This window comes from Phycodurus eques, chromosome 3, assembly GCF_024500275.1.
Source record: "Phycodurus eques isolate BA_2022a chromosome 3, UOR_Pequ_1.1, whole genome shotgun sequence".
NCBI lineage: Eukaryota > Metazoa > Chordata > Actinopteri > Syngnathiformes > Syngnathidae > Phycodurus > Phycodurus eques.
In genome coordinates this window covers 6333804-6347643 of record NC_084527.1, presented here as the reverse complement: position 1 = coordinate 6347643, position 13840 = coordinate 6333804, and the positions used below count along the sequence as shown (strand labels likewise).

Below are 13840 nucleotides of genomic sequence, written 5' to 3'. Positions count from 1 at the left end.
CCTCCTGAAGTCCACGATCATCTCTACCGTCTTGAGCGTGTTCAGCTCCAGGTTGTGTCGCCCGCACCACAGCTCCAGCCGCTCCGCTTCCTGTCGATATGCAGACTCGTCACCGTCCTTGATGAGGCCGATGACAGTGGTGTCATCTGCAAACTTCAGGAGCTTGACAGTCGGGTTCGCTGAGGTGCAGTCGTTCGTGTAGAGAGAGAAGAGCAGCGGAGAGAGGACACAACCTTGGGGCGCCCCAGTGCTGATGCTGCGTGTGGATGAGGTGGCCTCCCCCAGCCTGACCTGCTGTGTCCTGCCCGTCAGAAAGCTGTAAATCCACTGGCAGATGGCAGGTGAGACGCTGAGCTGGAGAAGCTTGGTTGAAAGGAGTTCAGGGATGATGGTGTTGAACGCTGAGCTGAAGTCCACGAACAGGATCCTCGCGTAGGTCCCTGCACTGTCGAGGTGTTCTAGGATGAAGTGCAGTCCCATGTTGACTGCATCATCCGCAGACCTGTTCGCTTGGTAGGCAAACTGCAGGGGGTCCAGCAGGGGACCTGTGACACTCTTGAGGTGGTCCAGCACGAGACGTTCAAAGGACTTCATGACCACAGATGTCAAAGCGACAGGCCTGTAGTCATTCAGACTAGAGATTGCAGGTTTCTTGGGGACTGGAATGATGGTGGAGCGTTTGAAGCAGGATGGAACTTCGCACATTTCCAAAGATCTGTTAAAGATCTGAGTGAAGACTGGAGCGAGCTGGTCCGCGCAGACTTTGAGGCAGGATGGGGACACATGGTCCGGTCCTGTTGCTTTGTTAATCTTCTGTTGTTTGAAGATGCGTCTCACATCCTGTTCATGGATGGTTAACGCAGAAGTCAGAGGTGTGGTTGTGGTCGCGGGTGCGGCCGGGTTGGTGTGTGGAGTGAAACTGTCCTTTTCAAATCTGCAATGGCATGAGTTGACCCTCCCCCACAATGTAAGTCCCGAGCGCCTTCATTTAATCAATGGCTATCACGCACATTCGCAAGTTACTTAGTAATATTAACTTCGCTGATCTCTACCACTACAGCATGCACTTACAGTAGCTAGCAAGCTATGCCTACAACCCGAAATATGCATATTTCCTTAAGTGTTGTGTTTTGTGTTATTCGGGCTACAGTGTATCTGTTGTGTTGACCCACGCACAGCGCATGGGCGAGGCGGTGAAGCGTTAGACTACCCCGCCGCCGGTCCGCTCGCTAGCACGCGAGCTCGCTGGCCTGCTAGCCCGCTGACCGACGGCAGGGACGTCTAATTCATCACAATTTAGCATCACCCATCCCGTCTACTATATCTGAGTCGAAATCCGCTGCACTAATGAGCATGACTACGTGTCGATGACATGATAGTTTGAAGTTGAACTTGCTAAAATGTGGTTTTCTTTATGGCTGGTGTTTCCAGACAAAAATTAAATACATGTATATCATTTCTTTATATAAACGTGATATATGTAAACACAAGCAAAGTTTAAACATTGGACATTGTCATCTTTGGTGGCTGTGCGGTGACATCTTGTGTTAAAAAAAAAAAAAAAAAAAGACATTGTAGGCGCTTAAAGGTGCCACGGGTGCTTTGTCCCAGTGCCATCCTGCCATTCACCCACAACGGGAAGAAGTGCTTTCACCTGTTTTGGCGGAAGTGGGTTGCGCATAAACCAGATAGCCAGCAATTGAATCAATGCACTTGAAGGAGTCAATTAAAGTAGGACCCTTGGAAACGGACAAAATTCCCAGAAAATGTCTGCTGTGACGCAAAATGGCTGGCTTCCTGTTTGATTCACAGCATCGGTTTTTGCCAAACTTGTCATGATTGACATGGCTTATTACTGTTCATGTCACTGGCAAGCAAAAGTGATATGCCACTATTTTCTTGTTATTAGCCCTCATTTTCCAATATGGACCTTTTTGGAAACACAATCATAAAGAGGCTATTGACACAAGTCCGCTGTGGGTGTGGTTATTTAATTTGTGTTGTCCTTTAATGTCGAGTCCATTGTGTGGATGCAGTGTATAATAACTCTCCATTATGTCTGTGTAGGCAGTAAAAATGCCCATTTTTTTAATATCATGACTTTTTGCTTGTAAAGTGTACAGTATGTTATGTTCAGTATACTAAAATAACAGATGAATAAATAAGTATTCATTAATTGACTCCACTGAAAAATCACTTTTTCCACAGTAGCTCACGTGAATAAGCTTTTTTTCTACGGGTTTACTGTTATTTTTTTGTTTCAATCATTTGATACAAGTCCTGTTTCATTTTTCTCGTTTTCCTTTCTTGAAACAAAATACAGATGATGTTGCAATATCCTCGATGCATTTTTATTCAGCACATTTTCTCCCCAAACATGCTGATTTGCTGTCGTAAACGTTTCCTGCAGGCCTAATAAATGGTGAAACATATTTTCTTTACAATTTAATTGAGCGCTGCATATTATTTATTTTCATTATATTTGAAATGATGCTTGAGTTCCAGACGTTTTTCTGCCGAGAAGCCTGAAATCAGGTCATTGGAATTTTTCGAGCTTATCTGCATCACTAGCAAAGATCTCCCCTTTCCTTTCCGCTCCTGAGCCAGCGCTCTCACAAGTGGGTCTTCTACACGGAGGCAACCAATCAGAAGAAAGGGGGTGGTCTGAGCCAACTATGCACAAAGTGGATACAAAACTGGGTCAAACACGTGTAACTGTCAGAGGGGCCTTTTCTGGACGCTCGTATGACAAAACCAATGTGTTTTTAAAAAATAAAAGTGACACTTTTATACAAAGTCCATGTTAGAGAGTCACCCTATGGAGGTCTAAATAGCCAAAATATAGGAACTTTAAAACCACTACTATCACGTCACAATTATAGAAGCCATCAATAATTTACAAAAGCGCAATATCACAGTATGCAACTGTGCCATGTACATCATCTGCAGCAGTTAAGAATCAATATTTATCTAATAACATGAAAGAAAACAAACCGTAAAACATTTAAATAGGCATAAAAACAACCTAATGTAACATTTAATCTGATGATTATAAATGTTTACTCTTTATAGGTTTAGGACATAGGAAAGCACAGAAATAACATAAAAAAATTTTTTTAAGTGTTTGCAGCATGTATTTAACACTGTTACTACGACGATAAACATTGAAATATTGATATTAAAGATTAAATCTCTGTCTATAATAATGTAGAAGTGGCATTTACTTTTAACTGATTTTGATTAATCGTTTCGATATTCATTGATTTATTTTAATTGAATTATTAGTTATGGCGATTACACGAGACAGACTACTTGAGCTACTACTTTACCTCTGACAGCTGTTTTGGTTTCCGACAGCTTTCTCAGTCTTTTATTTTTAGTAAACCTACATTGTGTGAAAAATGCAAGCTAAGTGACTAACAGAAATCAGAGAGTTGTTACTACCACGCAGTTTAGTTAAATTGGAAAGACTTATTCGTTTGAAAACTGGTTTCAGGTCAGTGCAATTAAAGTATTACTTTGGCATCATCTGGTGGTATCTTGGTGTTTTGTCTGCATTTGAGATGTCCTGTTTTGTTGCTGGTCATGCAACACCTTGAGCAGTCAAAGTGAAAGTTGTTTTATTTTTGCTTCTCTCCCTGTACGGCTACTTATAGTCATGGGGTCTATTTTGTTATTACAATTTGCATGTATTCCGAAACATTTATTTTTGTGTGTAAAAGCCAAAAGGTGAGTTTAATGATTTAATACCGTTTGTATAAAGTGCGAGTGCTTGTATTTGTCTGCCCATCTGTGATGTCAAGTCAATTTCTGCTATTTGTTATTTTGGTTAGTATACTAACCAATGCTATTGATGAGCCACATGTGAATGTAGTTTGTGTTGAATAATGTAACTTACTGAATACAGCCGTTTAAGTGCTTCTAGAACGGTTGATGCATTGTGATCATCTCCATCTTAAGTGCTTTGCTGCCATCATGTGGAATCTGTATGAAGTTACAAAACCTTTGTGGGGGCGTCAATTATTAGCTGATTTATGCTATTCACGGTAGGGCTCAGTACAGGTTCACAGTAAAACGGTAGAGAAGAAGGCTAAAATCCCAATTTAATCAATATACCCCTGTTTTCTCCTCGCTCTGCCTTGGTAAAATGGATATAAGCGTTTGTTTACTATCTACTCTTGCCACCCGGAAGTATCTCTGACGTCATGATGAAAATGTCTGTGCAACTCTTACATGCGTCCCCTTGCAGTCATCCCACCGCTGCCAGCAATGTAGCCTCCAAGGTGCGGGGACTTCTACAGTTACTCTTTTTGATAGCAAAAAGTCAGAAACATATACTGTTTTGGAGCGAACAGACTCATTTTATTTTCTTTGATCTGCAGCACGGTCGCCCATTTATTACGTCACTCTCAGATATACGAGCTCCTGCTTCCAACTCTTCTTTTACTTTAAACTAGCGACTTTGACAGCCCGGTAAGTAGTAGGCTACTTTTGTAATATATATGGCTTTATATGTGTGATTGTTGACGTTTTAGAACTTAACACGGAAATGGTTTAAAACACTTTAACCGAATGACTCATTTATTATTGGTCTTATCTCACTCCGACTCAGATGACAGTCAGCTGCTAACTTTGGATGCTAACAAGACGTGAAGCTAACGCTGAAGTGTCGTCAAATTTGGTGAAATGCAATTTCTAGTCAACACTTGTGCTGTAGTTGGGCTCGGTCGTAGCAGGCTTAAAAAGTGATGCGGGCAAGCCTGGACTTCGTCAAAGTCTTCAAATGGATTTAACGTTGGTTATGTAGACGTCGGAGGGTTGTTGAGGAAGTCCGTGAAGAAATATCTAGAGCTGTTTGTTAACTTCGGAGGGAACAAATATCGCCATTATTCGAAACGTTACTAAACCGATTAAAAATGAATCTACGAAATGTATATATTTTTTATATTAACATTATTTTGACTAGTTTATTCGTCCTTTTATTCGTTTTATATTTCTACAATGTTTACTAATGTATGGTGAAATAAAATATGTTCAGCTTTTTATTTGATCAATGCATTAATAATTTTATTTTTGTTTGTCTTTTATTAATTTCATGAGTGAAATTTATTTCTTCTGATAATTTAAAACGATTATTTTAAAGCTATTTATAGTTTATTTTAATGAATGTGTGAACTATTTTGTTTGATTGGAGTAATCCACCATTTACATCATACTTAATATGAAATTATTATCCTACAGATATATAATTATGCTTGTTTAATATTAAATTTACTAAGAATTTGGTAGAATTCGTTTGATTTGATTAATCCTGTCAGATTTTTTTTACATTTTTTTTTTTTATTAGGCTTAATTATTTCACATGATCAAAAATATGTTCAAAGTAAAACATACAATTCAAAGTGTACTATTTTTGGGAGGGAGTCTAAATATGTATTGTGAAGGAAATATTGGACTTTTCTTATATGCAAGATAATCAAAGATCATAGAGAGCAATGAATGATGAGGCAGTACAGGAAGATCATAGCACTGGCTAAGCTCAATATGGTATATTATCACGATCTAACAAAAAATGTAACTCCAAAACATTTTAATTTTTTTAATATAGTTTCTTATGTCCAACAAAAAGCGTGATTAAATTGATTGAAAACAGGAAGCAGTGATTGACACGAGCGACACAGCGCAATGTGGACAAACAAGCAGCGAGGGATCCGACTGTCTCAGCAGGAGCTGCTGTGCAAGAACTCCTGTGGTTACTATGGCAACCCCGCATGGCAGGGCTTCTGCTCCAAGTGTTGGAGGGAACGAGTGCGGCCCGCCGAAGCCGACCGACAAGGTGCCAGGTAAACCGTACAGGCCGCATTTAAAAAAAAAAAAAAAAAACTTACGTTTTAACCTGAAGTTAATCATTTCATAATCACAAAACTGGGGTCTGGTGGGATATGCTGATGCAATTCTAAAGCTTTGCGTGATTTGAGGTGGAAGTTCAGTTTACGTCTCTCTGATTTCCTGTTGGTGTTTGTGACTTCCTCCAGAGCTAGCGGTGACGGCACGCCACCGACTTTCTCCAAATTCGAGGAGAAGAAGAATATGGAGAAGGGTCGTCGTGTCAACACCATGAGAAGACTCTTCTGGGGCGGGCCGTCCCCTCCCAAAGCAGGTCATCACGATATCGACAGCGCTCCTCCTCAACATTTCACTTCACTCGAGTGACCGCATAACAGAAGTCCCCTCATAATTTCAAATTTAGCTCACAACGTAAATGGAAGAAATCAACCAAATGATGTCTCGTAAATAAAATTAAAAAAACTCATCAGTTGGGGCATTTCTCTTGAATATTTTTTTGTTATTTTAAAGATTTAAATGTATATTGATTACATGTAATTATGTATAAATATTAGGGATAGACCGATTATCGGTGCTGATATTCAGCATTTTGACACATATCAGGATCAGCCTTTTTAAAATGTTTATAATTGTTTTTATTTTTTGCTTATCCGATGGTCTTATGAGATTTAAATTTAAAACTGGATAAACTTCAGGGGACTATTTATTTAATAATTAAAATTTTCAGTTAGCTTAAGTCAAGATTTAAAAATGAGTCAAAGACAACACAAGTAAACACAAAATGATATTTTTAAATGATGATAGTTTTTCTTATTAAGGTAGGGGGGAAAATCCAAACCTAGATGGCCATGTGTGGAAAAAGTGATTGCCTGTTAAAACATAACTGTGGTTTATCATACCTGAGTTCAAATTCTCTAGTCACACCCAGGTCTCATAGTGCCACACCTGTTCTCAGTTTAGAAATCACTTCAATAGGAAATGCCTGACAAAGTGAAGTAGACCAAAAGCTAGACATAATGCTGAGATCCAAAGAAATTCCGGAACAAATGAGAGAAAGTAATTGAGATCTATCAGTGTGGAAAATGTTATAAAGCCATTTCTAAAGCTTTGGGACTCCAGCGAACCACAGGGAGAGCCATCCATCCATCCATTTTCAACACCGCTTATCCTGGTTAGGGCCACGGGACAATGTGCGCCATTATCCACAAATGGCGAAAACATAGAACAGTGGTGAACCTTCCCAAGAGTGTCCAGCCAACCAAAATTACCCCAAGAGCGCAGCGACAACCCATTCAAGAGGTCACAAAAGACCCCACAACAACATTCAAAGAACTGCAGACCTCAGTTAAGGTCAGTCAGTGTTTATGGCTCCACTCCACAAGAAAGAGAGAGCCTTCATGGCAGAGTTCCAAGATGAAAACCAATACTGAGCAAAAACAACATAATGGCTCGTCTCAAGTTTGCCAGAAGACATCTTGATGAACCCCAAGACCTTTGGGGAAATACTCTGTGGTCTGACGAGACAAAAGTTTAACTTTTTGAAAAGTGTGTGTGTCCCATTACATCTGGCGTAAAAGTAACACCGCATTTCAGAAAATGAACATCATACTACCGGAGACAAATTCCTTGTGTGTTTTGGACATACTTGGCAAATAAAGATGATTCTGATTCTGATTCTGATACCAACAGTAAAATATGGTGGTGATAGTATGATGGTCTGGGGCTGTGATAAATGGAACCATGAATTCTGCTGTGTACCAAAAAAGTCCAGAAGGAGAATGACCTCAAGCTGACACAAACTTGGGTTCTATAGCAGCACAATGAGCCAAAACACACTAGCAAGTCCACCTCTCAATGGCTGAAGAAAAACAAAATGAAGACTTTGGCGTGGCCTCGTCAAAAGTCCCGACCTGAATCCTATTGAGATGCTGTGGCATTACTTTAAAAAGGCAGTTCATGGCCGAAACCCCACAATGTGGCTGAATTACTACAATTCTGCAAAGATGAGCGGGCCAAAATTCCTCCACATCGCTTTAAGAAACTCAATGCAAGATATTGCACACGTTTGATAGGAAACATTTAAGTGGGACAAAAAAATAAGAAATCAGGAAGGGGCAAACCCTTTTTCACACCGCTGTATTGGTCATCAGCCTCCTTGACCACTAATACTCGCTTTTGGTGTTAGCCATGAAAAAAACATCAGTCCATCTCTAAAATATAATTCTAATATACGATTGTTATTGATAAGTATGATATACTGTATCATCATTTTATTTTAAAATAATGAAAAAAATAAAAATAGATCTATTAACGTATTTTCCTTAACCTGCACTTTATTTATTTATCGAGAGAGAAGGTTTGCAAAAATGTAACATTACAATGGAAGCTCTTCCATTGTGTTTTTAACCAAAGCACAAAACGGAGGTTCTTCTTCCTCTGTCAGCTATTAAACTCGTTGGGTGTCTGTTGCTCCCACCGCTCCCATTAGAACCTTCCGACAGCCAGATAAATGTGTTAAAAGCCTTCCAGAAGCTGGAACCCGGAGACTTCACCGGTTTTCTAAAGACACTCCGCAGCCCGTCCTCTCAGCGTCTGCAGTCCCGTTGCACAGCCTTCCTCAACACCATGGAAGCTTACCATGTAATCACCATCATTGTCACGTATTAAAAAGAACATACGGGTTGTTCTCACCAGACTTTTTTATTTTATGTAGGATCTGCCGGTACAGAAGCAGTCTGATCTCGTGCAAGACTTCTACCAGTCCTTTGCCGAATACTTCAGCAGTGAGTACCCATCGCTTCACTGGCTTTCAAGTGGTCCATGTAAGCCTGCAAAATGGTGGTCTTTGTGGTGTTTTTTTTTTTTTTTTTCCCAGGGTTTTCAGAAGCCGAGCTCACTCAAACGATGGAGCACGTGGAGAAGCTCATCATGACACGCTTGCACAAGTGGGTCTTCTGCCATGACAGCTGCGATGACGAGCAGAAGGACCTGACTTTGCAGAGGAGGATACGGTTAGTTTTGCCTCACTTTAGTTGTTTTCAATGCTTGAGGTTTCTTTATTTGCGTGCTTAGTTTTTGATTCATCAACCTGCAGTTTTGAGGGAGGGGTGGTATTCACCTTCACCTTCAGTTTTACAGGGTTTTTACGCCAGTATGGAAAAGTGTAGAATTTGATTTAATACATTTCCAGGTCTGTAAAAGTATGGAAAATGGAAATTATTGTATGGAAAAATAGGTTCCTGTTTCCAAGATGGTTACAACAGCTCTATTTTCCAAATAAAAAAAATTATGTACCTATAAAAGAAAAATATAGGTCAATCCATGTTTTTTGAGGCACTTGGAAGCGCAGCTACAATGTTTGTGTGAGAGCACGCAGTAAAATACCATGGTCTTGGTGAATACTTGATTCTGATTCGCTCAGAAAATTCCATTACCAGGTGTCAAACTCATGGACCGGGGGCCTGATTCGTCCCAACACATCATTTTTTGTGGCCCGCGAAAGTAAATCAAGAGTCTCAACTTCTGTGCTTCTTGCTAAAATCCATTCTAAAACTTCAGCTTGTCATATGTAATAAATATTGAGATATTGCAAAAGGTTTTTTTTTTTGTTACTGAACCCTTTTTACAGTAACTTGAACTATAGTTAAACTATTATCCTTGACTTCTGATTTTTCTTTTAATTTTTTTTTATTTCAATAAGATTCATCTTACTTTATTTTTTTGATCCCTCAACTTATTATGTATGTAATATGATGAGGAAAGTAAACATTTAACACGTCCCTCTGAGGGAAGCCATGACTATATTGTGGCCCGCGACAAATATGAGTTTGACACCGCTGATATACACCCTTCGAACGTCTCAAGTAGTTCCTGTCAAAACATTACATTGTTCCGAATGAAGGGGTGAGGGTTTCAAAACAGGGTTCGGGTTTCAAACCAGGGTTAGGGTTTCAAATTAGGGTTTCAAAACAGGGTTAGGGTCTCAAAGTAGGGTTTTAAAATAGGGTTAGGGTTTCAAAGCAAGGTTTCAAAACAGGGTTAGGGTTTCAAAGTAGGGTTTCAAAACAAGATTGTGGTTTCAAAAGAGTTGGGGTTTCAAAGCCAGGTTTCAAAACAGGTTAGGGTCTCAAATTAGGGTTTCAAAGTATGGTTTCAAAATAGGGTTAGGGTTTTGAAGTAGGGTTTCAAGACAGACTTAACTACTCTAATTGAAGGCTTTGTTTGAACTTCTTTGGCATCTCCAACTTTGGGGAGGCGGCAGTTGTGAGTCGTATGTAGGAAAAACCACAAAAGTTGTCTTGTCATCTGGGTTTCCTCTTTATTTGCATGAGCTACATTACCTCGCTATGATCTTCTGGAAATTAGTTGGTGAATATCAAGAATCACAATGATACACATCTATTTACTCAAATATCATAGAGTATTCCATTTTATTTATTTATTTATTTTTACAGAGAAGTCTGGAAAAAGTATGGAATTTTGAAATCTCAAAACGTTTCGGAATCCTGGTTTTAGTTACCTTCCACCCATAGATGACACATTAAGAAATATACATTTTCAATGTCTAAAATTAACAAATTTGGCCAAGAAAATATAAAATTGTGAAAAATTCCCAATTTTTTTAATGGGTAAAAAATTCCATAATGACTCAATTAAAACATAACTACTTAAACAAAATCACAATGTAAAAAAAAAATTTTTTTTTTTAAATATAGAGTTTAAAAAACAAGCTTTAAGTGTTACAAAAATAAATACCTTTTCCAATTTTAAGATCAGTCAAATATCACAAAAAATACTAATTTGAAAAATGCCCAAATTTTGTAATATAAAACTTTATAAAAAAAAAAAAAAAAAAACATTTATATGGATCCTAAAAAATGGGCAAGGTTTTATCCTTTAGTAAGGAGTAATTGATTTAAAAAAAAAAAAAAAAGACTGAAATGAAAAAAAAAATCTCTTAAATCAATGAAGTTGCAGAATGCACTAAATTAAAAAATATGATGATAAAAACTGTACGTAGCCCCAAACATCCACCAAATTCTTAAGGAGCAATATTTAAACAATAAAAATATCCAATGAAAAAAAACATTTGGTTTTTTTTCCCAAAAAATATATTATTTAAAAATCACACCATAAAACAATCTGAAGTATAAAATTAAACTCTTTTATAAGAAAAAATAAAACAAATCAATTTGATTATCTCATGACATGAGGCAGTATTTGTATTCATGTCGGAACTGTGTCAGCCTCGGCACAAGGATACCTGGTGGGATACATTGCGATTGTCTACAACCACGAATCTCTTGTATTTAAAAAAACAAATAATAATAATATTCCTGAAAGTAGCAAAATTCACTGCTAGACGCCAACTCATTACCTGTTTTTTTTGCTTTCTGGCAGTTCTTTAAACTGGGTCACCCCACAGATGCTCGGCGTACCTTTCCCAGATGTGCAGAGCGCTGTCACGGGCGACCCCTTTCTTCCCGCTATAACGGCCATTATTGAGATGGACGCCAAGCGAGCGCCTCAGGACAAGCTGGTGTGCGTGTCCAAGTGCAGCCAGCACGTGTTCGAGGCGCTCTCGGCCTCCAACAGCGAACCGGCCAACGCCGACGACTTCCTGTCCGCCCTGGTCTACGTGGTGCTCAAAGCCAACCCGCCTCGCCTGCACTCCAACATGCAATACGTCATCCGCTTCGGCCTCCCGCACAGCCTCATGGCCGGAGAGAGTGGCTACTACTTCACCAACCTGGTCAGTGCCTTACACGTTACAAGTATTTACAAACATTTTGGGCAACATTTAAAAAAAAAAAAAAAAAAAAAAAAAAAAAAACTCAATCAACATACCATCCATTTTTTTCATTTTCTGAGCCGCTTATCCTCACAAGGGTCGTGGGCGTGCTGGAGCCTATCCCAGCTATCTTCGGGCAGGAGGCGGGGTACACCCTGAACTGGTTGCCAACCAATCGCAGGGCACACATAAACAACCATTCGCACTCACGAGCAATTTAGAGTCTTCAATTAACCTTCCATGCATGTTTTTGCGATGTGGGAGGAAACCGGAGTGCCCGGAGAAAACCCACGCAGGCACGGGGAGAACATGCAAACTGTTCCGGGCACGTCCCACTGGGAGGAGACCCTGGGGCCGACCCAGGACACGCTGGAGAGACTGTCTCTCAGCTGGCCTGGGACTGCCTCGGGATCCCCTCGGAAGAGCTGGAGGAAGTGGCTGGGGAGAGGGAAGTCTGGGCGTCCCTGCTAAAGCTACTGCCCCCGCGACCCAACCTCAGATAAGCAGTAGAAAATGGATGGATGGAAATAACTTTTTGCTCCCTTAACGCTTACAACAATAATATGAATTATCGGCAGAACATTTTGCGGTTTTACAATGCTTTGTCCTTAAGTATTTAACTTTAAAAGTTGGCCGATTAATTTTTTTTTTTAAATGTTGAGTGTCATTATCTTTGTCTTATGTTGTAATGTGTTCATATGTGGGGGGGTGGGGGGAATACAATGAAAATAAAAATCAGCCAGCCTTAGTGCTGATGACTCGACTCGTTCATTGTGCTGCAGCACCAAACCAATACTTTTATATTAGACTGGGCCTTGTCCTTAGCAGAAACAACTGCGAATAAGTACGTTTTTCAGCAAGTAATGGAGGATAGGTTCCGCCCAAAAAATCTACAAATATGCTGAGGAACACTGTATAATAGACAATAGAAATACATTTTTACGTTTTACAAATTCTTACCTCTGAAAATTACAGGAAAAAAAACTGTTATAATGGATAAAGTTTTAAAAATTACACAAAATTGAACATTTTAACAATTCATAATGAGGAACAATACAGGCAAGAATATGAGCCCATTGCCATTGTTGTGTTTTGGTTTCAGTCCTGCGCTGTGGCCTTCATCGAAAAGCTGGACGGCCCGTCGCTTAAACTCAGCCCGGAGGAGTTCGAGGGTTACATGCGGTGTCAGCGGGCCCCGTCGTTGGGCGGCGGGCAACAGGACGAAGCCTGCGAGACTCGCCACCTGCTGGATGAGCTGTCGGCGCGACAGGAGCGGCTGGACCGCGGCGTGGGCGACCTCAACGCACAACTGCGGATGTGGGTGCAGGCCGTTCATGCCCAGATAGACCAGGCCACGTCCCAGCTAGCTGTAGTGCAAGAGGAATTGACGGAGCTCTCGTCATCATCATCATCCTCCTCCTCTTCTGATTCTGCTGTCATAGAACAGCTGGTGCTTACGGATCAATTTGAAGGGCCTGCTGATACAGACTGTTGATCCCAATTCCAGAAGGTACATGTTTATTTTTCTTTTAAACTGTAACCAGTAACTTTATCACTTGATCACAAAAGCACAGGTTATGCTCCACTTTGAACATTTGAATCATTTGCACTATTAATGTCTACAAATAAAGAAGCTTATAAATACATTCCGTGATGACCAGCAACTGTGAAAATTTAGCACTCAGGTTTGTTTATTTTCCCCAAAAAAAAGTCTGTAAATGTGTAAAATGGATGGCTTTATAAAAACTCAAATGGTCTCTTCTATGGGAACATTAAGTAACTAAGCAACCTCTAATGTACTTATGAACATGATGTACCAAATGCAGTAATTGCACAGTTTACATGCATAATTTAGCTTTTGAAGGGTTTTGATAAAATCATGAAAGGGTTGGGTTGTTATTTCAAATTATATATTAAACTTGATGTGATTTGATGTGATTTGTCAATTAATTTTTCTTTTTCCTCATCCACAAATATTTTAAAACTGACTATTATGCAAAGTGTTTTCATTAATTGAGTGCTTTGGTGTGTTGAAAAATATTAAATTTTTGTAAAGGTTTCTTTATCATTGTATTTTTTATTTTTTTTATTTTTTCCAAATGTTGCAGACCCAATGAAAAAAGGTTTCTTTCAGATTCAGATGTTAGGTGCCTTAAAAGGCACTATATAAATTATTATTAATCAAGGCAACGACCTTTTTTT

The 13840-nt window shown here is 39.5% G+C and overlaps 1 protein-coding gene across 2 annotated transcripts; it reads left to right on the top strand.

Annotated features, from left to right (window-relative positions):
- The first annotated feature begins 4210 nt into the window (after positions 1 to 4210).
- LOC133399860 (rab5 GDP/GTP exchange factor-like) lies at positions 4211 to 13824 on the top strand. Of its 2 annotated transcripts, XM_061671819.1 has the most exons (9): positions 4211 to 4283; positions 4383 to 4473; positions 5654 to 5843; positions 6036 to 6160; positions 8336 to 8487; positions 8561 to 8630; positions 8723 to 8858; positions 11248 to 11599; positions 12741 to 13824. In XM_061671819.1, the coding sequence occupies exons 3-9, from the start codon at positions 5686 to 5688 to the stop codon at positions 13131 to 13133; spliced, it is 1386 nt and encodes a 461-aa protein (XP_061527803.1). In that variant the 5' UTR covers positions 4211 to 4283; positions 4383 to 4473; positions 5654 to 5685; the 3' UTR covers positions 13134 to 13824. The 2 variants fall into 2 exon arrangements, with proteins under 2 accessions (XP_061527803.1, XP_061527802.1); XM_061671818.1 differs by having other exon boundaries at positions 4229 to 4473.
- Positions 13825 to 13840: the final 16 nt, after the last annotated feature.